At 34.1% G+C, this 26398-nt stretch overlaps 1 protein-coding gene across 6 annotated transcripts in view; it reads left to right on the forward strand.

Annotated features, from left to right (window-relative positions):
• Positions 1-6084, forward strand: part of Epha5 (EPH receptor A5) — a 288480-nt gene extending 282396 nt beyond the window's left edge. For 5 of the 6 annotated variants that reach the window (XM_041671225.1, XM_041671227.1, XM_041671226.1 and 2 more), the window contains one exon: positions 4799-6084. In XM_041671225.1, the coding sequence (XP_041527159.1) occupies positions 4799-4904 (106 nt within the window). In that variant the 3' untranslated portion in view covers positions 4905-6084. The remainder of the gene's footprint in view (positions 1-4798) is intronic. The other variant, XM_041671231.1, reaches the window with a different exon arrangement.
• The last annotated feature ends 20314 nt before the right edge of the window (positions 6085-26398 follow it).

Consider the following 26398-nt stretch of genomic DNA (forward strand, 5'->3'; position numbering starts at 1 on the left):
TATATATCATATATATATATAGTTAGCTCTGTTTTAGTTTTCTTTATTCTTTCACACACAATTATTGTTACAATACATGGTTTCCTGTTTATTTTTAAAATTTATTTTGGTGAGACTGTTACCTTCTTGTAGGTTGTTCTATTTCTTGGGGACCTCAAAATAGTAAAAATATATCTAATATTATTGTTCCATGGTTTCACTTTTTCTTATTTCTTGAAGTTCTTTCCTGTTTATTTTTGTAATATTCTAAAATTTCTTCAGTATGTGTGTACTTTCTCAGGTCCTAAGAGTCTCTTCTAGTTTCTCATAACTGCTCCTTTGTTAAATTGCCTCTTTCAATTTACCTTTCAATTCGTTTACTGGAAACAGAAGAGTAAAATCAAAGAATTTTGTTTTATGTAAACTGTTTCAAATTAGTGAGATCCATAGTCATTACTATAATCATTACTGAGAATTGGGCATGTGAACTCTATCTCCAAAAGAAGATAATTTTTTAGAGAGCCTGACATTATTAGAAGCAAATTCTGTTGTTTAATATGACTCTTTATGACCACAGTGTACCTAGTTAATATGCTTCATTTGTCCAAGTATCATTTTAAATTTAATAAAAAATAAGGAATCATCAGTTGCTTCTTTGGTCAAGGATTAAAAAAAGTAATTTGTACAGTATTTTACCTTAACATAGAGAAATAAATAAAACTGTCCTATGCTGAGAAAAAACACCCCAAAAAATGAGGTCATCACACAACTAAGGACATGCTCTTGGACACCCAAGTGATACCTTTGGATACCTGGACATCACCCAATAACTAAATATTAATTGTATCAATCCTTTGAAAGACTGTAATAAGATAATACAATGTTATTCCTGGAAGCCAATAAGGGACTGACATATTTATAACTATGTAAATGTTTAGAAAAATGTTAAATCAACCAAAAAAGCAAATACACAAACTACTGTACATTAAAATTGTGTTTTACTGCTTGATAAATTTGAGTGTATATTAAGTTTAAAAATATAAAGATTGGAAAAAGTTCTCCTTTTTATAATCATTGCTTCAAAACTACCTTAATAATGGTTGTTTTGCTTTTCAACTATTGGGCAGTACATATATGAAAAATACAAATGAAGAACTCACATGTCTTGAAGTAAGGCATATTCAATAAGGATAGCTTTGAACTTTCGATGTTTCTGCTTGCTGCATGTCTTCCTTTCCCAAACCACACTATTCTGTCTGTATACAGTAATGATATTTGAATAGTTGTTGCGTAAAAAATGGCAAGACTCTACTCTAATGTACAAGTGCAGTGAGTTACTGTTGACATGGGAAATTGTGAGCTGGAGGCAAGTGGTTAATTGAAGCTAAAAATTTCAAGTAAGGATGTGATCAAAGTTGTTTTGTAAATTTCTTTTTAGGCCAGTGCTGTCAAAATTTGGTTATTCAGAAAATGAGCAAAATCCAGTGAATTTAAATATTATACCAATTTTCTGTAAGCTGAATAAATTCCTGTAATAGTTATAAGGATGGTGTCTTATGATTCTAAAACAGAAGTTTTTTAAATCTGCATCCCAAATTTGTGTAGACTGACTCAAATAGCTTCACCAACCTTTGAAGGAAGTCATTACACATAATTTAGTATGTTCTCAAAACATGTATAGGAGAGCTTGCTATTCTTTTTGCTGTATGCATTTAAACTAATATTCTGAGAGTAATTTTTGCAAGGTCTAATCTCTACAAAATAATTTAATATTCTCTTGATAAATATATTTGCCTTGAACAGTACCTAATAAGTGGTTATTCATATTTTTAAAAGTAAACCAGAAAAAACTGATAGCACACAGCTCCATTTTAAAACTGATAAAACTATAATGTTGTGTGGTTCAGTGAATGTTCATTAGTGCCCCATGTCCCTTCTACTATCAAAGCAGTGAAGATGAGGTTTAATCCCGCTAAAAATGCTAAAAGCACAACGAAGAATGAGCAAGGGGATTCTCTCTCTCTCTCTCTCTTTCTCTCTCTCTCTCTCTCTCTCTCTCTCTCTCTCTCTCTCTCTCTCTCCCGTCTTGCACATACACACACACGTGCAGCATATCTTGTGTAATCAAGAAGGTGTCTCCATATATATATATCAGGCACTTTTTATTCTTTAACCTGTTCTCTTACTTCAGAATCACAATATACTAAGAGTGTTTTTCATTACATTTTATCATGGAATAATGTTAAAAAGATGTTGAAATATAATTCCAGCAATGGCACCACATACATGTACTGATTTTCTAATACATGTCATGTCAATGCACAGTCTTCAAAGTCCCTTTCTCGTTGTGTTTGCCTATGTAAGTCTGTTCTTTCTTTCTTTCTTTCTTTCTTTCTTTCTTTTTTTTTTTTTTTTTGAGACAGGGTTTCTCTGTGGCTTTGGAGCCTGTTCTGGAACTAGCTCTGTAGACCAGGCTGGTCTCGAATTCACAGAGATCCGCCTGCCTCTGCCTCCCAAGTGCTGGGATTAAAGGCGTGGGCCACCATCGCCCGGCTTGTAAGTCTGTTCTTAAGGGTGCTGTATCAGCACTAGAAACATCGTCATGTGTTGTTCGGATTTCAAGAGGATACAATGCAATGTAATGTGTATAAAGAGGCTACAGCTAAAACTATTCAAACATGGCACTTCTTAGATGCACAGTTAAACAGGACAAAAAGTGTATCCTTAACCATCAAAGTTGTTTCCTTCAAAAATCACTGTATCATAGTGGAGTCATTTCCTTGTCACACACAATGTAATTATTATTACGAATCTGCCCAATTTAGATATGTAGAAGTCAGTAAAATAGAATCTGTTATGACTGGGAGATGACTTATTGGCTAAAGTACTTTCTGAGCTGTCATGAATTCGGATACCCAATATGCTTTCAGTGTTTCTTCTCTTTTTTTTTCTTTTTCTTATGATTTATTTATTTTTTACCGAAATCACCCTTTAAAGCAGTGAGAAATTAAAGTTTGGATTTAAAACTTGGTTTCTGGTTTTAGTTCTACCTCAGATGCCTACTGATGTGCTCTACAGATGAATGTTTTAAATTTTCCAAGTCTATGTTTTTTTGTCCATAAGGTAAAAATTTGTTAAATTATGTGTTACCATTAAGTACACTACAGTACCAAGAAACTGGATGATTATTAAACATCACTGGTAATTCTTACATTTAATGATATGGTTTTCAATATGGAGAGTGTCTCCATTAGGAACTCATCACTGTCTAAAGAATTTTGTCCTGTCACAATGAGGAGTCTCCCCTTTTATTCTAGTATCTGTTCAACAGAAGCCAGGAAGGCTGTTAAGTAACCTACAATAAATAGAGTAGCCTTTAATGGCTTAGACTCACCTAGCTAATGTCAAGCCTGAGAATGCCAATTTAACTTGAAAGAAATACAGCCAGATTATTTTTATTTGTACTTTAATTCTCTATTACCTATTACTGTGATAACAATGATGTCTTTTTTTCTGAGTATATTTTTACTGAATCTATATTTTGCTGTTGTTTTTATTACATACCTCATCAGTCATTATTATTTTTATATAGTTTGCTGAAATCTTGTAATTAATGTTAATATCCAAATTGTAAAAAAAAGAAAAAGTTTTACTGTCATAAGTATAAGTGATATCTTGGTTGTTTCTCATTTCTAAAATTCTCATAAAAAAAATTCAGAAACCGTAAAAAGGACAAGCATTATAAAAATCTTAGTAGATGATTCTTTCCAAGGCTCACAAGGTTGAAGCCAAGGTGTTCAATCTTCTTTATAGCAGAGACTTTGTGTTGCCTGAAAATACTGTTTTACTTATCATGATCTTGTCTTTGTCTTTACTCCTATTGGATAGCTAAGAAAATTAAAATTAAGACACTAAATGCAAAAAGTGGAAATTATTAGATTAATGTCTTTAGCAAGGTGACTTCCTAAGGAATTCTAGACAATTGGTCACTTAGAATTATGAATTATAAGTTAATTTTTCTTAAAATTAGTTCATAAAATTTTCCTAATATGTGAATTGATTGTATTTGTCCAAAAACCATTTTGAGGAATAATTTCTTTATAAAATCTATGAAGTGGCATTTAAAATTTTTATGCTTGTTTTGGGTGCTCTATAAAATGAATTTAGAAATACAAACATTTTAAGATTTCTTTTGTATAATGCAATTATTTTTGTATAGTCTTCAGAATTCTCTAAATGTCAAAAGAAAATAAAAGCTGATGTATGATTTTGTAGAAGAGGAAACTCTGTCACTTTGAACCGAAAGTATAAAATGACACAAACTTTGTTACAAAAACACTGTGAGAATGATTATTGTGTAAGGCTATCTGTCATGTATGATGGCTGCACGGAATGAATCAGACTCCAAAATACTTCAACTTTCAATTGATAAGGTGTTAAAATCTAAATTACATTTTACATTTCTTTTAGCAAAAGTACTGTTTGATGTTGTTTTAGGATCACATTTTCATTGCTGTTCAATGAAACTGTACCCACTGTATTTAGAATTGATTGGTAAGATATATACATTTATTTTTCATGACTATGTACCATTTAAATTAGGGTTTTCATCCACAGGAATAAATGTGTACATTTTTAATGCAAATATAATCTTTTTAAGTTTTAGAACACACTTTGAAAACTGGACTGTGACTGTCTAAGACTGTCACTATTTTGTGTTACTTCTAACAAAACATGTGCCCCTTTGCCAGCGTGAAATATTGAGGTGTGCTACAAAATGAATCAATACATACATCCAATGTGTGCTTTCTTCATGCAGGGACTTGAGGCGCCTGGGAGTGACTCTGGTCGGTCACCAGAAGAAGATCATGAGCAGCCTTCAAGAGATGAAGGTGCAGCTGGTAAATGGGATGGTGCCAGTGTGACCTCTGTGTGTCACTTCTCCAAGTGATCAACTCTGCACTTTGTAAACAGCCCTGAGATTTCTTTTAACAATTCTAGGAGAAAAGGGAAAAGAGTGATATCTAAACCTTTGGAGGCATTTGCCTCAGCCGTTGAATTTGTAATCAATATTTTACTAAAATATCCATATCTTCCTTTTATTGTCTTCGTTTTATGAACAAGTGTAACCTTCATAGAGTGGAAACATGGAGATAAACATTCTATAATAAAATAGTAACTCAAGCCTTCCCCCATTACTTCCACAGAATCTAGTACATGAAATATATCAAGACACGGCACCTTTACAGACGGTTAAGGTAGCCCCTTTCAAAACTTCCAGGGATCTACTTGAAAGGAAAAGTTTTAAAGCCATGTGTGGGCTAAGAAAAGCTGCATTTCACTGACGTTTACTTCAAGTCTTAATTGTCTACATAGTGTATTGAAGAGCAATATGATTAGATTATTCCTTAAAAGCAGTTTGTAATTTCAAATGCAATTACATGTTAAGTTATAGAAAATAGTTTATAAATATTTTGCTTGGTCAAGGAAAAGTTCAATACAGGGTGTATATTTATCTTTTTGTATTATAGGATTTACTTGTAGTTGCTCTTCTAGAGAACATTAGATAATGATTGTGTATATACTGTATGTATAGTTTATAATATGGCCAGGAACTGACTAAACTTGGATTTTGTGTGTGTGTGTGCGTGCGTGTATGTATGTGTGTGTGTTTGAATATGCATATAATATTGTTCTGCTTGCCTTTTTATGGTGTTTTAATTTTGGAAGAATACAGGAAAGGGTGTTCTATGCTGTAATATGAATAAGAGAAATAGGAAACAGTATAACAAAATCCAGTTCAAGTCGATGTTTTGCTCTCGTTTTGAAAGCAACTATTTAGTTTAGTTAAACAGCTAATGCCTCTAAGGTGAAATCCCTTTGTGTTCTTACAAATACATTCTACTGTCTCTGACTAAGAAGTTCTAGCCGATAGTTTTATGCCCTACTATGAAATTAAACCTTCCTAAATGTAGTTCCAGAAAACATTTTCTCCAGCAACTTTGACACTAGGACACATTTATGTGAGCTGTTATCTGAGTGTGCTGGCTTCTGTTGGGATCCAGGCGGGGGCACTCAATGTCTCCCTTTGTGCTCTTCTTGTAGTCACTGCCATTGTGACTCATCAGTACAAAGGGAGGCGGCGGGGGTGGGGGGGGGTGGGGGGTTTTTTAACTCATATTTTTGTTTCGAGGTTCTTTTGTAAGTAACAACTCCTTGTTTACATTTTAATTACATTCTGTCCACCATTACATAACCTTGATTATACTTTAAAGAATCAATGAAAAGTATTAAGAAATTAGACGGTTAAGTAATATAAAATACTCCTTCAGTCCATTTTATATACTACACCAGTCAAGGGCTGTCATTTGAGGTAAAGTTCACACGGTTTATTGAAATGTTCAAAAAAGTGAGCGTGATAGTGACATGAACAATATTTTATGTTGTTACACTTCTAAAATCAGGAGAATAGTATGTGGAAATTGAGGAGCAGAGAATATAAAGAGGACTTTCAGTGCTACCTTGGTAAAAGCATGTAAGAGGAGCGAGATCTGCAGGAGAGGTGTCAGGGTTTTGTGAGCCTTAGTCCTTGTTCTTGTGTTTGTTTTTCTTCAGTGTTAACCCAATGAGAAAAGCAATTATGAAGCAGACTTTCTCTCTCTCTCTCTCTCTCTCTCTCTCTCTCTCTCTCTTTCTTCCTCCCTTCCTTCCTCCCTCTTTTTCTTTCTTCCCCATCCATTTCTCTTTTTTAGTGAATAATGAAAGATCAAAACAACAACAAAGTATTTGTAAGTCCACACTTACAAATCTCTATTACTTTAGTGAAATTTTTAGAAAATATTGAAAGGAGCAGTGTAATACTGTCTAGTTAAAAGTCGCAGATAGATATCATCATTAAAAAATACATTTATACAATTAAAAAACATAAGATCATTAAAACTAATTCCTATCGAACAAAATAATTGAAGATTTTATTATACTCTACTGACTTTGGAATATTTATTTAAATATTAGTAATAAAATAATTAGAGAACTTTATAACAACAAAAGCTTACAAAAGCACATATTAGAGCTTGTACTAGCCACAACTATATGGCTAGAAACACAATACACACAATATAATGTTTTGATAACTCTGTATGTTCAGAGATTATTGGTAGGTCACTTATACATAAGAGGCTAGCAGTTGGAGTGATGATTTTCGCTTTCTCAAAATAGAATATAAATTATTTTTAATCAAATTTACTTTTTTTCCTTTACAATTCAAGTGTTACATTGGGAAAGTAATTCAGAGGAATGTTGTATGGTCACACAGCTTTCATCCACATCTAAAACTTGGTTGAGAGTTTCTAAAAAAATGTCAATATGATTTTAGAACAGATAGACTTTTAAATTATACGTGCTCTGCCCCCCAGAGAGGAAAGAATGCCTTTCTAAAATATTTGTTCACCATTGGACATGTCACCAATTGGAAAGTGTCAATTTCATCTATAAATGTGAGAAATGGATGAGGGAGAGGAGCCTGCTCTCGTAAAATGTAGTGAGTCTGTCACTCAGCATCGGACTTGGCAAATTCCAGTGGTGGGAATTCTTTTCCTGTGGATTCATTTTCTTACCCACCGGCTCCCAAATCTAAAGAATAGATTCCATAATCCTCATAAACGCAACTAATTTGTAAAATGATATGTAATTGTGTTGTAAGAAGGTATGACAGGGAATTGCTCTGAACTGACTGGTTCTATTTGAAGTCATTCAGTTACTATGTTTATCAATCATAATTTATATCTAATCATGCCATTCACTAGTATGGGTCTGACAAAAATAAATGATCTCCCTGAAATGTAATAATGATATGTAAAATGTAAAGATACTAATTTTCAGCATTTGAAAACTATAATATGCATGGTTTTTAATTCCTGTATTTTATTAAACAACTCAGCATTCTAAAGTAATAGAATCATTGTACAATTTACACAGAAATATTTTATTAAAACTTAAGTGTGTCTAGAATTATTCATTTTGGAAGTTTTCAAAAATAATGCAAAACACCCTTAACTCTGTTTATAAAACAATTCTAACCTCTGTGTAGTAAAATGTGATTCAACTTTCACATTTCATGTTAAAGTGGAGCTGCTAAAATCGGTTAAGCACTTACACATTTGCATGTCTGCTATTTGAATTCTATGTGGAAGTGAAAGATATTTGTATGTCTATTGAAGTGAGTTTTCAGAAGCACAATGAGAAACATTCGCCTTTGGAAAGTGTTTTGGCTGTATGGTACATTAGATGGCAAAGAGTGTCAGGTGTTAGAGTCTTAGTAGGTATACAATGTTGCATAGTAGAAAATATCTCTGTCTCATTTTGTTCTTGCTAAAAATTAGGAGGAAAATCTAAATGTGATAATAAACAATCTTTGTTTAAGTTTTGCCAGATGTTTAACCTCAGTGTAAATAAGAAGTAAGGACAATATGATGACGATGGAGATAATAATGAACAAATGAACAGAATCATAATGGTAGCTTTATTTGAAATTTGATAGCTCGAATAAGTCATCATTTTATCTCAATGCTATAGCACAGCTGGTTACATTGAATATTTTTGCTCTATTATGCTGTTAATTATATAGTAATGTATCAAGAAAGAAATAGATAAGAATTGTCTTCTCATTTCTTGTTAATTTATAAGTCTTTCACACATCAATAGTTGAATGTTCTTATTCAGAATGACCATGTAATTGTCACTTAGAAAAAGCTGCTGTTTCTTTTTTAAAAGTGTGTTTATAATAATGACTCAAGTTCCTTTTCTCAATGTTATTGAAAAAAGTAAAGTTGGCAAAAATATGTCCCATCTTTTCAAGTTGGGTGCTAGTTTCACTGGTTTGAGTGGTCAACTATATGTGAATATTTAGACTACTGTAGTTTTGCAATTAATTATTTAAAAGAAGATATATAAATATATAATGCATTTGTAATAGTCTGAGACTAAAGTCAGACTCTGTCCTTTGTTAATATGTTTATCAAAATCACTTAGTTTCAGGCAAATCAGAGACGTTTGTGAGGCCTGACTCTTCAGTAGGCGTCAGATTATCTGATGTCCCTGATTCAAAGTATATTCAAGGAAGGATGAGCGTTTTGGTCTTAGTTCCCATCCGCATCTCTGTGAGCTTTCAGTTTGTATACATGTTTTTGTAGTGTACTATATTAAATTTTATATTTTTTCAGAAAATAAAAGTCCTTTGAATATAGTAAAATCTGGTTGTCCTACTTGATCTCTCCTAACATTTAAATTTATAGCCTTTTGCATTAGATTTTTATTCTGATAAAAATGTTCACTTTTCTAAGTTATAAACATAAAGATGATCTTACATATATTCCTCAATAAATAAAATTGTAGAAGATTTTCTACACTCACCATGACAAAATACAGCATGCATGTGAAAAAGGCAATAAAATGAAACAATGTCAGAAACCACAACAGACATAAAAATAAAAATGGAATATTATATTCTATTAGTACCATGTACAAATGGGGATATTTTTGTAACTGACATCAATATGAGTCCATCTTATTGATAGAAATCTCTCCTATCACACTGCAAGAAGTGAACCTTGCTACAAGAAGGGATTAAGAAGCAGGGTTCTAAGTACTATATCACAGTGATCTTTAAAAATGGCAAGTGATAACTCTATTCTGTGGATTGAAGCATGTTTGTATTTAGTGTATTTTCAACATAAAAATGACATACTATGTTTATAGAATAATCATAAGGTATGCTGATGTATAAAATTCCCTATTATTAGGGTTTTATATACTATTTCAATATTTATTTTCTTATGTTACTCAAAGATTACCTTGTTAATGTGCTACATGCATAAAGATACTATTTAAAAAACAATTTTCTCAATCTGCTACTTATATTGACAATATTGGAGTAATGTGGTATTCAGTGTTTAATGAAGAGGACATTCGGAAGTGGAAATTCTCATGCTTACCTTTGAGATTCACATTGTTGACTTTCTTAACTAATGGCAGAGCTGGGACTCAGTGTGGAAATAATAAAGTTTATATTTCCACCAGTCAAAGTGTTAACTTTAGTGCAGATTTCGGGGTCTTTCTAATCACATGCAAGCGTATTCATTCTGTGGTGATGTTTCAACATTGGGATTCTTCGCCCAGGCCTAAGTTCAGACACTTTTGTGGTAGAGGTCATCATTTCTTCAACTAATTCAAAACAATGACACAGTTTTGTAATTTCCTACAACTTCAAGTAATTTTCATAAATAGTTATTGTTTTTATTATTATATTTCTATTTTTATTATATCTAATGTTCTTTAGAATTTGTGTAGAAAGAGGCTGCTTTGCTTGTTCGTTCCTGGCTGCCCAGACCCAAAACAATCACACTTTATCTATATTAATTCCAACACTGTTTGGCCAATGACTTAGATATATTCCTGCCTAACTCTTATTTCTTAACCCATTTATATTCATCTGTGTATCACCACAAGGCTGTGGTCTACTGGTAGGCATCTTTCTCCTTCAGCAGCTACATTGTGTCTCTTTGACTATGCCTTCTTTTCTCCTCTATCTCTGCTAGGAATTCCTGCCTTGCTCTATTCTGTGTTGCCATAAGTCCAAAGTAGATTCTTTATTAACCGATGGTAATAAAACATATTCACAGCATACAGAGGGGAATCCCACATCACACTTGGAGGTGCGCACGTATTTGACTAACAATTTGAATTCAAAAACAAACTAAAATAAGTAGTTTAAATTTTTGAAAATTCCTAGTAGTCATTCTGAATCAGTTATACATAAAACATCAAGTAAAATTTTGATTTTACCATATTACTTACGATAATAAACTACTTGAAATAGACAGAGTAAAAGAGACTTTTTTTTGAGTTCTGTGCCCTTAAATTATCTTTTCAATTTTATTTCAAAGTTGATAGTGTTAAAAATGATATCGAAGATGAAGAGGTGAATCAGAGTTATTAGCATTTGATGGTCATACAGAAGATGTAGGTTTGGCAGCTCATAACCTAATTGACTTCTAAGGGATTCCATGGACTTCTCTGGACTCTGTGGACACCACACACACACACACACACACACACACACACACACACACACATACAATCACATGAACACAGAATGCACATATACACACATGTAAATCATTCATACACATAAAATAAAAGCAAAATTCTATTTTAAATGTTGTGATGAATATACTTTTTAATTTTTTGTATTTTTTCCAGTTTATTTATTTATTTATTTATTTGTTTGTTTGTTTTTGGTTGTTTCATGAGAGGATTTCTATGCATAGTCTTGGGTTTCCTGGACTCTTGTCTCTGCATCCAGAGTGCTGAGATTAACATCATATATGACCACCACCCAGCTATGGATTTCTTTGTCTTTTTTTGGTTTCAATTTATCATTTAAATATGTACAATATATTTTGCTCTCATGCTTTCCCTCCCTCAACTCCTCCAAGATTCCTACCCTCTCATAACTTCCAACCTTATATTTTTCTCACTCTTAAGACAATACACACAAAAATAAGTAAATAAATAGTAGATAGATGGATAAGTAGATAGATAAATAGACAAAGAAAACACACAAAAAAGAAAAATCCTCTCCACAGAAACAGAAATATAAAACCTTGGAATTCATTTTATTTTACCCAACTCTTTGTGAGCAGAAGTAGCCATGGGTAGTGTGGTTAATATAACCAGTGTCACCCCATTGAAGAAAACATATTTCTTCTCTCCAAACAGCTACCAGTAGAAAAAAATTTTCTTAGTTCTAGATGAGAATTTTTGCCCAATTTTCCTTCTTGGTGCTAGCATTTTCTTTTCTCTGGCTTGAAGTTACGCAGGTCTTTTGCATTTCAAGACACAACAGGGATGATGCACAGATATCTCATAGAATATAGTCAATTTAAAGTTTTCCAGTTTTGAAAGAACAAACATTATTTAAAGATAGCATACAATCTTGAAATAAACCCAATTTTTAAAGCATCATATCCATTGTCATTATTATTATTACTATGGAGTGCACACCAAATCCCTGGTGAATCTCTAAAAGTTGACTCTCAAAATAGTAACTGAAGGAAAGGTTTATAGTATTAAGTATTATACATATGAGAAGTTGTTTCAACAAAAGAAAATAAATGTGAATCATATTACTTGATGCAAATATTTCAAGTTGAGTCTAGTTCTGTATCTTTTCATCTTGCCCTCAGTGAATCTTAGATTTTAGCTACTTTAGAATTAATGTCTATAATTCTTCTTTTACTAAGGCCTTCCACACGCCCTGAACATTATATTTTTTTACCTTATCTAATTAAAGTTTTTTTCTGATTCTGGCTACGCCCTAATCATATCCGAATATCAGTCAGTCACATAATTTTATTTGTTGAATTTCTTTAAAAAACATCTTGTGAACATGTATTCATTTATTTCCATAATCTCTTATGTATGTTTGTCCTTTCCTTTGAAATATCATTACATAACAGCAGAAATTGGGTAATTGTGATTTTTTTGGATACTGTTTCCTTGTTATATAACTATAGCTCTTGCCAAAGCACAGACATTCCAAGTGCTTGTGGAAAGAAAGAGAAAACTCTCTATCAATTTACAGCAGGGACTAAGACACAAGTTTATGTTAGCCCTTCAATTGTTCTTCCAATGACAAATTTAAGCATCTTTTAACATTTATTTATAGTGAGGAGCATGCACAAAAATGTAAAAATGTCTATATCAGTTTTCACACTGCCTAGATTAGTTTGCTCTAATTTCCTATTGCCTTTAATTACAGGATATGTTAACACTGAGATATGTGTTACAGGATCTACATTTCAGATATAATCTTTTTACCTCCGTTGTGAAGAAGTTATCCAATTTCCTTCTGGTAGTTCGATCAATCACCTCTTTTAGCATTACCAGTACTTTTCAAGTCAATTCACTTTAGAACATCAGAAGACCTACTTAGATTCCAGTTTAGTAGGTTTGTTGTGTCTTTCAGAATAAGTATCCCACTCCTCAGCCCAAACGTGTAGACCAACAAAGCACAAGTTTGCAGTCACCCAAAGCAAAATCTTCTTATGTCACTTTGGATGATAGTGAAAAGAAAAGTTCCTATTATCACCTCTTGATTCTGGAAAATAACTCCTGGTTATTGAAGAAAGTTGCCAACATGTTCGATACATATTCAAAGCATGGGTCACCTTCTGGAAAACCCTTATCCACCAGTATCCAGGTGTGAAAGTATATTGTTGTTATTGGTGTAGTAAAAAGCTGATTGGGTTCCAGTGCCTATTTAAATGTGAAGCTTTGATGCCCACACAAACAAGCACCAGCAAATAGCATAGAATTGCTTAAATCTACATATCAGAAAAACAGCACAAATTTTATTGACAAAGCTTTGACTCTAAAAGCTATAGGCATCAATCTAAATCTTCAAAAACACCTTTGAGCGTAGAAGTTTATAACTCTACAAACACCAGGCAGGTTGTTTCATCTCAAATATGCATTTGTTTTGAATTTATTCATCCACATTGTAAATAGGTATTTTCAATATTCTCTTGAAACAAATAAGCAGAAAAATAAACATCAAATACATGTGTTTTTAAGACTTTTTATAACTGAAAAGAATTGTTTAAGATCAAATAAGGAAATTAGGACCTCTAGTTTTTAGAAGTTAAGATTTTTCTGTTCAGATAATTTCTTTCAATTTCTATAAGTATTACCAAAGACTTGGGGATTCATTCATGACTAATCAATTAATGTAATTACTAAGGATTCTTACTAAAGCAATGTTGGATGATTGACATGTACTGATTGATTGAAGTGTGTAAAGGAAGAAGTACTGTAGACAGTACTCATCTTCCCCACTTGCATCTTAATTAGAATTTTCTGAAATCATTGCCTGATGAAAAGACTACAGTCTGTGAGATCTCTCTGGGAGTTAACACTAGGGGAAGAAAGGTGAAATGAGGGAAATATAGTATGGTAATAGTGTAAAACTCAAGGGTCCCATGTCTATGAGGGTACTTCAATAAATACTGTAACTATCTCAAAAATATGCAGCTCTGGGGAATGGAGTGATTGCATTTATCTATCAGTATATATGCCAAAATGAATGAAAGAAAGCTTCGGGTATCTTAATCAAAATGTTTATTTTTATAGTTGAACAAGATTCTGTATCCTTTGGTTTCTTCAATGGTCTTAAAATAGAAAGTAAAGATACACAAACAAATCAAGGTATCTGCTTTTATTATTCACCATGTTTACTTACAGCATTAGTAAGGCTATAAAAATGTGACTTAGAACAAATGCTTGTTGCGTTTGTTTCTTGTATTTTTACTCAGATGTATACAAATTTCATACTTCAAATACAGGGAGCTGTATACTGGCTTGTGACCTATTAAATCTTAGAGTATGTATACCTGCATGATTCTTGGGTATTAATGCTCAGTACCTACTATCATAAAACTCCTTTAAAATATGTTTGATTTCTATTATTTGCAAAATGAAATTTCACAGAGCCACCAGACATGTTCTAGTATTGCTGCAGAAGAGATGACAGTGTTGGGAGCCCGATTCATAGCACAGGAAGCAGGCTGATATATTTATGCATGATGCTGTAAGTGATGTTCATCTCCATCATCCTTCTCTCGCCTCTCTGGTAACCCCTGGAGATCAGTTCACCTTGTAGCCAACGTAGTTTCTTTGTTTGATTGGCAGCATGCTGCTATCCTTGATTGATCTGATATCTTTATTGTCTTCTCTTTTCCGACTCTGGTTGGTATAATAGGCTATTCAGAAAGCACAGAATCCTGGAAAAAAAATGCTCCCAATGATCTTCAAAGTTCCAGATACAGTTTCTTTGTCTCCATTATATAATAACAATCCTAGTTCCTCATAATAACTCAAACCAATTATTCCTTTCAGTATAGTAATTAATTTGTCCTTTAGTTCAATAGTCAAATTATAGATTCAATAAATGAAGCATTTTCTTCCAGTTGCAAACTAGTCCATTTATTACAGCAGTGCACAAATCACAAAAAAAGAAAAGAAAAAGAAGGAAGATAACAGGATTTACCAGCAAGTCATTTTATTCATTTCTTAGGACTGTTACCCTACATATCACAAGTAATTGGCATAAGTATTAGCCTTTTGGTCTCACAATTTGAAAGGCTAAATACCTGTAGAAGTCTAGAAATTTCTCTTATTTTAAGGTCTCTGTCCTTAGCTTATAGATCATCTTTCTTATCTGGCCACCACATAGTATTCTCTTTATGTGTTGTGCTCTGATCTTTTATAGTATAGAGTCATCCTCGATTAGGGATCATTCTAATAACTTTATTTCAACTTTACATTTTTTAAATACCTCATCTTTGTATATCCACATACTGAGGACTGGGTTTCAGCATGTAAACTTGGGAGTCAGAAAAATTTTAGTGCATAATAGTAAATGAGCCTGATCTTATCTTCAACCATTGAAGTCTGGACCTAACTATTAGAACTATAAATAGAACAGAGTAACTTACTACATAGATTGTCTGCAACATTATGCTCGGTAAAACAGCAGTGCAAATATTCATAGTACCAGTGCCTATAGAACACTTGAAATGAGCCTTTAGTTTAACATCTAAATTTAGTTTTTGTAGGCTACTTCAATATGATGTGTAGACACTAAAGAATCAGTTGAGTTTGTAAAGCCCCATAGTACCCATGCCAAAATGAATTATTGTGTTTCTGTTATTTGGCATTCCATGTCAGTAAATCACATATTCTTTAAACTTCCGAGATGCTGGCAGAGACATTACAACAAGCATAGAAAGGCTGATAGGCAGCCAAGATGTTAAAAAGGCAGAAGTCATTGTGTATCATTGATTTATAATCAAATATTAATTTTGATATCTAGTGACCACTACAGGCAATGCAACAGCTCGTTCAACATCGTTGGGGAGAAATGTTTTTGGAAACTACATAGGTCTTATCTTTACTAATATCACTATTTTGTGCATATGCTCATTGCTCCTGAATTGAGAAAAACCTCTTGACATTTACTATGTAATTCATTGTACACACCTGGCTGTTGAGTGTCTTTCTGCATGAGATCATTTGTGGCTGGCATTAGTGTAAAATGGAAAAATTGCATCCCTGTGTCTATTCCCATAGATCTTATCTGTGTGTCACTGCTGGAGATGTTGTTGCCTTTAAGCTTCCCAATTTTTTTTTTCTTTCCAGGCCATTGAATTAACATGTAGGAGTTTTAACCAGAGACTAGATTCTATGTTTAATGTTGCTTAAGGAGACCTTTTACTAAAAAGCATATGTCCAAGTGGACTTGTTAACTCAATACAGTGACAGTCCATTGTTAGCTAACAACAACCAAGAAAGATAAATAATTTGTGATGGAGATGGCCAATCCTTGCTTATTAAGGAAGTAAGAGAATACACTTAAGTAATGCAAGTTGAATGGGTCATATCTGCACAATAGAAGTTTGTAGCGTAGGAGATGGTGTTATCACTTGCTGAAATAAATTTAGGGCCACTGAATATGATAGCTGTGATCCAAACTAGAAATGCATTCCTATACTATGAATCATAAGTTGGAATACTCAGAATTGATTACATCAATCCCCATTCCTCTTCAGTAACACATAACACTAGTAGTTCATTAATTTAATACCAGAATGAATCACATTATGTAATTTTACACTTCTTTTGTACTGTATCCTAAATAAGCTCAGATGTGAATATAATGAATATTAGTAGTAAGATATTACAGCATAGGTATTACCACATATGATGAGATTTCCATTTCTTTCCTTTACGATAATTTTATATATTATAATTAAAATATATAAAAAATATATAAAAAATTAAAAAGATCACTTTCCTCTTTCTCTATCCTCCCTCCATTTACTCAAAAGTCTGCTCCCTACAACTCCTTCTATGCTTTCCTCCAAGCATATTGGATAAACAGTTAGAAAGCTCATAACTAGGGGAGTCTAAATCTCTCTCTCTCTCTCTCTCTCTCTCTCTCTCTCTCTCTCCGAGAAATCATTAATTTCCTGTTCTTCTTTGTCTATGAGTGGGACACCAGGAGATTCCCTCCACTTTCTGTATTAGCATGTATATTGATATTGCCATTGTTATGTCTTTTTTATGGAGCCATTTCTATGAGACACTGTTTCACAGCAGACAGTATTATAATCTGGTTCTTATAATCTCCCTGCCCCTTCTTCTGCAATCTTCCCTTAGCCTTACAGATGGAGGAACTTTCATGTGGGATGTATACATTGAGGCTGGGCTTCCAAGAACCTGTTAAGCTTTAAATTGGTCCAGTTGAAGATTTTCTGGAAATTTTAATTTGTTGTAAGGTGGAACTTCTTTGATGAGGGGTGATAGCTACATGTGTTTGTGTCCATAAAGAAAAGACTTAGAATGTAGTTAGAAATTTTTCAAGTCTAACAAAGTGTAGGTAATATATTATCTTCTAAATCCATGGCATTACTCGTCTTGGAATATTGGCAAAATTCTTAGTACCATACATGATCACCTATTGTGTGGAACTTAAGTCCAATAAGATAGCTGTTGGTTAGCACACACATGTGCATATCACTTATTTGTAACTTAAGAATATCTTCCCATGATGGTCATTGTTGTGTTTCACAGGTGTTGCTGCTGAGTCTTCTACAAATCCCTTTCCTATCTTAGCAGCTTTCCAAATATTTTCTGGCACTGACAATTTGATCAGATGAAGAAAGCTTTCATGTTAGATGCTGCTGTTATTATCTCCATCATATGTCCAAAGTATATGATTCATTCAGACACAGGGTCTTACCCTCAACCTCCAAGTCAACCAAGGGCAACAACAATTGTTTATATTGTGTCAGGAGTCGCTAATCAGAAAGTTGATTGGCTTTCCTTAGTGCTTTACCCTACAGTTACCTATACCTAGTTTCCTAATCTCATCTTGCCTCTGGCTTTAGTTTCATAGTTTTCTAGATGTTCCTCAGAGCAGGACTGGAGTCAAAGTCACAGTTTGGAGCTATTTATGTCCTTAGGCAGGACATGAGTGGGAGAAGAAAAGAGGCCAAACATTAGAGTGCTTTGGAGTCATAGCAGGGATCACATGTAAGTAAACAGTTGCTTCACCCAAAAGTCTAGTGGAAGTATTTGATAACTGGCATGTATTTTTGATAAACTCGAGGTTCAGGAGATCATGTGGTGACAAAAATCTTTTAAGCGTTACCAATTTATTTTAAAATGGAGCCAACATAAATAAATAACTTTCTTGAATTTATTATTAAATAAATTACACTTTGCACAAAGATAACTTGCATTTAGAATTTATGAGGTTGAACATCACTACTCAGAACATAAAATTTTGATCCTACTGCACATAATGGCTTTGTTGGAGCCTAGGCAGTTTGGATGTTCACCTTACTAGACCTGGATGGAGGTGGGTGGTCCTTGGACTCCCCACAGGGCAGGGAACCCTGATTGCTCTTTGGGTTGACCAAGGGAGGGGGACTTGTTTGGGGGAGGGGCGGGAAATGAGAGGCGGTGGCGGGGAAGAGACAGAAATCTTTAATAAATAAATAAATACATTTTAAAAAACCAAAAATAAAATAAAATAAAATATCTGATTGTTCCAAAGCCATAAACATTTTGCTTGAAGGCATAACAGCTTAAGTATAAACATTCATATTTGCCTGTCTATTAGGTCATGTCAAAATTTAGGTTACCAAGAATATTTTATTAAATTATCTTCAGTCTGTATAAATAGAATGTGTTCCAAATATAAATGAATTTTGCACTCATGTTTCATATTTAAGACATCATAGTATATGCGAACATTTCAACAGTTCAGTCCATAAATTCAAAATCCAAAACGCCTTTGCTTGCAAACATTTCAGAGAAGGTAGATGCCTGATGATGATGACAATAATGATGATTATTGTTATTATTATCATCATCTATCTTTTGGAAGATCCTTAAATACTCTGCCTCTGTATGACAGAATTCCTAGCAAAATGAAGTACTAAGTTTTATCTCCCTGGAATACATTCAGTGGGTCAGTTCTGTACTGTATCACGCTATCACTTGGAATTCCCCTGTGAGAATATTTGCATCACAAAATCAATAGAGGGGTCTTATTTCCTCTTCCCATTTCCAGTCACATCTGTTTTAACAACTAGCAATGTTCCACTGAAAAAGACAAAAATGAAGAGACCTGCTCCAGCACTAGATTCTATGACAATGGTTCTTATTGCCAACATCAGTGGATGAGACCAAAGATCAACACTGGGGACATGACATTTTATCTAAAATAATGTGGTCATCTCTTCATTCCCAGACTTTATTCCAAACTAGTTGTTAAGCAGTGAAATTATTTTCCTTTTCAGTCACCATCAGCCCATCAAACTTCATTACAGAAATCTTATGCTAAGTGGGCAAGGTGTGTGAGTTAGTGATTTTGAAAGGTAAAATTTCACTAATGGAAAGTCAAGAAATTAGGCATCTAGGTACTGATCACACAACTAAAATGAAGCTGATAATACAGATAGGAAAATAATCAGCATGGAGTCAAAATCTTCAAAAAAGCAAAGAGCCTTTTCTTTTTTTTTTCTTTTCTTCTATTTTTTTTCTCTTTCTCAGAAACAACTGCCATGGCAGTTAGGTTGTATCTATAATCTCACGCTGTGATCTTCTGGCTAGAAAGGCAGAGGTAGAACACTACTGAATTTGAGGTCAGGGTGAAGCCTGTTCTTCCGACAGATAATATGTCCCCAAGATAAACTTAAGCAACAAAACAAAATAAAGCAAAGGTGAAAAGCTGAGTAAGTAGCACAGATGTATTATTTCAAGGAAACACGGATGAAATAGAAAGGACTGGACATCTGAAAGGAAAAATAGCAGTGGGGAATTGGCCTATAAGTGACCCATAGCAGGTAGCTAATAGTTCTTATAGCTACCACTCTTTCAGATGCACCCCCCCCCCGTCTCTGTCTCTCTATCTCCATCACCCATAGCATGGTCATGACTTTCCTTTAATCTCAGCACTTAGTAGACAGAGGCAGGTGAATCTCTGTCAGTTCGCGGTCAGCCTGGTCTACAAACTAAGTTCCAGAACAACCAGCACTGTTACACAGAAAAAAACCCTGTCTCAAAATAATAAATTAAGAAATACAAAAATAAAAGAAGAAAGAATAATAGGACCCAACCAACTTGGGGAAAAAAATGTTTATTTGGTTTACAAACTGGCAGCAAGTTCTAGTTCATTGACCATGTTGATGGCTTCCAAAGCAGGAATGTGAAAACAGGAACTGAAGCAGAAGCCACAGAAGAATAATACTTACTGGCTTGCACCTTGGGCTCATATTCAATTGACTGTTTCATAGCTCCCAAATTCACCTCCCTAGGATGACAACATCTCAGAAGGCTAAGAAATCCCACATTACTCATTATTCAAAAAAAAAAGATAGAAAGAAAGAAAAAAAGGAAGAAAGACAGGAAGAATAAAGAAAACAAGTATAAAAGTAAAAAGAAAAAAAATTTCAACAGACTTGCCTTCAGGCCAGCCTCACCTCCCAGAGGTATTATCTAAATAAGGTCCCTCTTCATAGGTAACTCTATCTTGTGCCAAATTAACAAAATGAACCGGGACAGACCTTCAAACCATTCTCACCTTGCAGCACATCACAGGTTATTTCACATCAATAGGGTCTGAAAGCAAATATCTTCCTTGTTTGTTCCAGCTTCTTCCCACTGCCTTTGAAACACACGCCTGCATCGTATGCTGTTTAGATTCCCTTTCTTCTTCTTGTTATCTGGAAATCTCCCTGCCGTCTCTTATCCACTAATGGTTTTAATACCCTAACTGGAGATTGTACATCTGTGTAAACTAGACCTAAGAGCATACTTCAAATCATTTGAAAATAACCTTTCTGTGTACATAAATTTCAAAAATGCGACCACCCCACAGTCAGGTGAGTTTCAGAAAGGGTTTATTACTCCAGACAGCTTCTGTCTGTAGCAAGACTTGGAAATAAAACGTGGGTTACAAGTCAACGTTTTCACATTTTTATTTCCGGGAGCTCCAGAGTAAGTCATTTAATTTGTTTTAGGTTTCTTTCTTCACTGTTGAAAACTTTTCCTCTACTCTTGATCTGCCAACACATCCTTAGCTGAACAAAACAGAATCATCTCCACAATGCAATGAAAGACACCATTTTGGAGGCTTGAGCGAAGGCTCAGACTTTGAGAGCATTTACTGCTCTTGAAACAGAGCTGTGTTTGGATCACAACACTCAGGTCTGGTGAGTCAAAAATAATAGTGTTTCTAGATTAAAAGGCTTAGTTGTCCTAATCTGGTTTCCAAGGACACCACTACATACAAGTGCACATGCTTGCTCAAGCAAATATATGTACAGATACATACACACACAAAAGAGAGGGAGATAAATAAATAAATAAATAAATAAATAATAACCTTTTTAAATGGATTTGTTTTGTATTTTCTAACATCAATTTCAAATGTGTTCCAGGCAAATTGCTTTACCATCTCACTGTCTGTTTGAAGCATTTCTCCCTAATATTTGACTTCTCTATTCAGGATCTTTCCTTCTATCACAGAAATAAATTCCTGTTGTCAAAACTTCATCAAAACTGTCTTTCCAGTTCCCCTTCTCATCAGGATATAAAAGCATGAATATTGTCCATAGTAGAGTGACTATCCCTTAATCCCCTAAAGCCTTTCAGAATACCACTTTATACTCCACATCCTTATGTAAACAACTTTTTTAAGCTTTCTGTAATGGAAAAATAGTTTTCCATTTTCTCTCCTTTCCTTGATGCTCACCAATTCTTTTTTTTTCTGCCACGTTCATTGATAGTATCAGCACTGATATTGACAGAGACCACATTCAATTTGTAGCCATCCAATGATATGATTTACAGTTTTCTCCTTGAAACACTATTAACTCTTGAATGAATAACTTAAAGACAGTTAAAGGACACAGAAGTTTTGTTCATGTACAGAGTCCGTAGGACACATACAGTGTTAAATAAATATAACTGAAAAACAGCAATCGTCTTAGGACATTTCTTTTATTCATTGAAAATAACTGCTTCTGGAGAAACAAAGTTCTTGCTTAGGGGAAATTATGTGATTTCCTACAAATTATCACCATAATGATGATGAAATATTTGTGAGTCATTCATAAGATTGTGTAAAATTGAATACGATGATACTCTTAAAGAGCTTTGTACTAAATAATTTACCACCAACATCTCCCTGCTTCTTTTGATAACTGCTGAAATGATAGTTGACAGAAAGCTAAAATCTGTTTCATAATAGAGATTGCTGCTTTAAAACAAGAAAGAAAAACAAATAAAACAAAAAAAAAAGAAAAAAGAGAGATTGATGCTTTAAACTTTGCCTAATAGCTCACATTCACAGGTAGCATTGAGTAAGAACTGATCTGTGATGTCCAAGATGTCCCTGTCTGTTAAAAAGCAAAATACACAATCCTACTGGATAAAACATTGCCAGAAATTTAAGAGGAAATAGCAAGGAATTTACAAATTTCTTAAATAGAGGATTTTGACATTGATCTCTCTATTCAAATGATGACATCCATGTAATATTCCAGTATTCTGACTCAAATTCAGCAAAATCTAGCATTTTGGTAATTGATGAATATTTAAATGAAGAAACACTGTTTGATAATTTATTGTTTATAAACCTAGGTGTGCAAAGGAAAATTCAGGATTCCTACAGTTCCTTCATCTTTCCTTTCTCTGTAGCATTAGCTGTTTGTAATCTAATTTTTCTTTCCCTGAGGGAAACTTACTGCTCTAATGAGCTTTCTGTTGGTCTTGTTACCCTCCCTGTATTGTCCTCAACTATCATTTAGTGTGAGAAGTCTACAATATAACAGCAAATTATTAACAGGTAATACTAATTGAAGGCATCGAATGATTCTTACTGAGTTCTATTTGTATTTAAAAACTACTATATATTCAGATAAATGATAAAGTTATGTATGTATGAGTGAGATGAAAAGCTGAAAGCCTTGTTCAAATTTCAGTAGCTTGATATTGAAACATAGATGCCTAGAAAACAAATATTTATGAATATTTCACTTTGTGCATATAACTTCTTAAATGTTCATTTATTTACTTTTTTGTTTTCAGAAAAAAAAAATCAATTCTTTGTGTGTGTGTGCACGGAGGTCAGAAGACAACTTAAGAAGTACCATTCTCTGCTTCTTTCATGGTTCAAAGACAGGTCACTGGATTCACAGTAGTAGAATTATTTTCATCAAAAAAGCACCTCACTGTTCTTTACTTTAGCCATTGAGAAATGCTCATAGTTTAATGTGGTAAGTTTAAAACATGAGCAATATTTCATGAGAAAGTTAGTCTTTGCTCCGGAAAAATTTTTGTTATGCAAGCTACCTCCCTTTACATTACTTTTTACCATGTTGTGTGGTAATTGTAAAAACTGATTAATAAATATAAACTAAATATACATCCGTTGAATTTTATAGTAAAATAAGTAGAATACTTAATTGCTATCTGAGACTGGATGTCTTGAGACCAGCTCCAATCTTGCAAGCCTTACATTATAAATAGTTTTCACTTGTGTTTCTAATTTTTCCTTATCCTCATCTCTCAAATGAGGAGATTATAGTCACAAACCACCACGTTGTTTGACTTGGATTTTTGTTTTAAAGGGCAGATAATTTAGTCAAGTATTTATCTCCTATTCTGAATATTCCTTATTTCCAAATGTGTTTCTATAGAATTACGAACCAGTGTAAAGCACTATGTAAGCTTCCCAATCAAGCAGGATTTAGAAGGAGAAATAACTCCATTCCAGCAGAGTCAAGCTCATCCAATCTCAGATAGTAATTAAGTATTCTACTTATGTTGTCATAATATTCCAAGACCAAAAACTGAAATTAAATATGGATTTTTTTTCTAATTCTTTCCATATATTTCCACAAACAGCAAAATAATGAGAAAATAAGCACTATAATATGAATCAAAAGTGGAAATGTTTCTATAATGAATAGATTTTATATGATTTTATGTAACTATGTTTTCAAACTAAAGTATTCAAGTCTAGCAGTAAAGGCGAGGAGAAACTGAGATGTTTTATGACAAAGTGAAATAAAATACAAGTCTGAGAAATTAAACTTGAGAGAGATACAGTGAAGAGATCAAAGCAGGAAACTTTAGTATGTTCATGAATAAAATGGAAAACAGCCGATGATTTGTGAAAAAGTAAATAAATGATATTGAACTTCTTTACATGGATAGAAAATGAATCAGCAATTAACTGAAAGAAAAAATGTACTTCCTCTAGAACAGTTAGCTCTTTGGGCTCCAGAAACAAACCATCCAAACTTTAGCTTTAAATATGGCAGCTCCTTCAACTATTTATTTAAAAATAATTTAAAACATTGTTAATCAATCATAGAGAATATCAAATAAATAATTATCATTTACTGTTTCTTTCATTCCAGTTTATAAAGTCTCTATCACTTAAAATAACAATTCTAAGACCATTAGATATTTCGCATCTTCCATTATATTATTATAATTATAGAATATAAGTACTTAGATCCTCCTCTCATATTTGACAAGTATAAATTTGGATAAAACCGTAACTTAAAGCAATCTGTCAAATCTACTTTTTTTCAACTTCAAGTAGTGAGACGTAAAGAAACAGACCAGGGATACAACAAACAGTACACAAGAAAATTTTAAGAAATCCCAGTACATAGAGCTTTTCATACAATGCTTACTTTCAGTCATCAATGCATTGACTGTGGAAAACTGAGACATTCTGGAAAATCTGAAATATTTTAATTTTTTTATTGAAAAAAAGGAAAAAAAAGTTTCTGCCTCCTCCCAGCCTCCCATTTCCCTCTCCCTCCTCCCACCCTTCTCCCCCTCCAACCACTCCTCTCCCCCTCCCTCTCCAGTCCAAAGATCAGTCAGGGTTCCCACACCTGTGGAAAGTCCAAGGTCCTCCCCCCTCCGTCCATATCTAGGAAGGTGAGCATCCAAACTGGCTAGGCTCCCACAAAGCCAGAATATTAAGTAGGATCAAAACCCCGTGCCATCGTGCTTGGCTTCTCATCAGCCCTCATTGTTCGCCTTGTTCAGAGATTCCGGTTTTATTCCATGCTTTTTCAGTCACTGTCCAGCTGGCCTTGGTGAGCTCCCAATAGATCAGCCCCACTGTCTCAGTGGGTGGGTGCACCCCTCGTGGTCCTGACTTCCTTGCTCATGTTTTCCCTCCTTCTGCTCCTCATTGGGACCTTGGGAGCTCAGTCCAGTGCTCCAGTGTGGGTCTCTGTCTCTATCTCCATCCATCACCAGATGAAGGGTCTATGGTGATATGCAAGATATTCGTCAGTATTGCTATAGGATAGGGTCATGTCAGGTTCCCGATCCTCAGCTGCCCAGGGAACTAACTGGGGACATCGCCTTGGGCTCCTGGGAGCCACTCTAGGTTCAAGTCTCTTGCCAGCCCTAAGGTGGCTCCCTTAACTAAAAATTGTGCTTCCGTGCTCCCCTATCCCACCTTCCTTTATCCCAATCATCCTTTTTCCCCAAGTTCCCCCTATTCTGCCCTTCTACCTTTTCTCTCCCCCTCTCCCCTTACCCCCATCCCAACCCACCCCCAAGATCCCAATTTTCTCCCCGATAATTTTGTCTACTTCCCATAGCCAAGAGGACAACTATATGTTTTTCCTTGGGTTGATCTTCTTACTTAGCTTCTTTAGGTTCACCAATTGTAGACTCTGTGACACTTATTTATGGCTAGAAACCAATTATGAGTGAGTATATCCCATGTTCATCTTCTTGGGTCTGGGTTACCTCACTCAGGATAGTGTTTTCTATTTCCATCCATTTGCAAGCAAAATTCGAGAAGTCATTGTTTTTTACCTCAGAGTAGTACTCTAACGTGTATATATTCCACACTTTCTTCATCCATTCTTCCATTGAAGGGCATCTAGGTTGTTTCCAGGTTCTGGCTATTACAAATAATACTGTTATGAACATAGTTAAACAAACGCTCTTGTCATATGATAGGGCATCTCTTGGGTATGTTCCAAAGAGTGGTATTGCTGCGTCCAGGTGTAGGTTGATCCCGAATTTCCTGAGAAACCGAAACACTGATTTCCAAAGTGGTTGCACAAAATTGCATTCCCACCAGCAATGGATGAGGGTACCCCTTCCTCCACAGCCTCTCCAACAAAGGCTCATTGGAGTTTTTCATTTTAGCCATTCTGACAGGTGTAAGATGATATCTCAAAGTCGTTTTCATTTGCATTATCCTGATTGCTAAGGAGGTTGAACATGACCTTAAGTGTCT

The sequence above is a fragment of the Microtus oregoni genome, unplaced genomic scaffold (genome assembly GCF_018167655.1).
Source record: "Microtus oregoni isolate MIOR12 unplaced genomic scaffold, Mior012 000021F_ref0000039, whole genome shotgun sequence".
NCBI lineage: Eukaryota > Metazoa > Chordata > Mammalia > Rodentia > Cricetidae > Microtus > Microtus oregoni.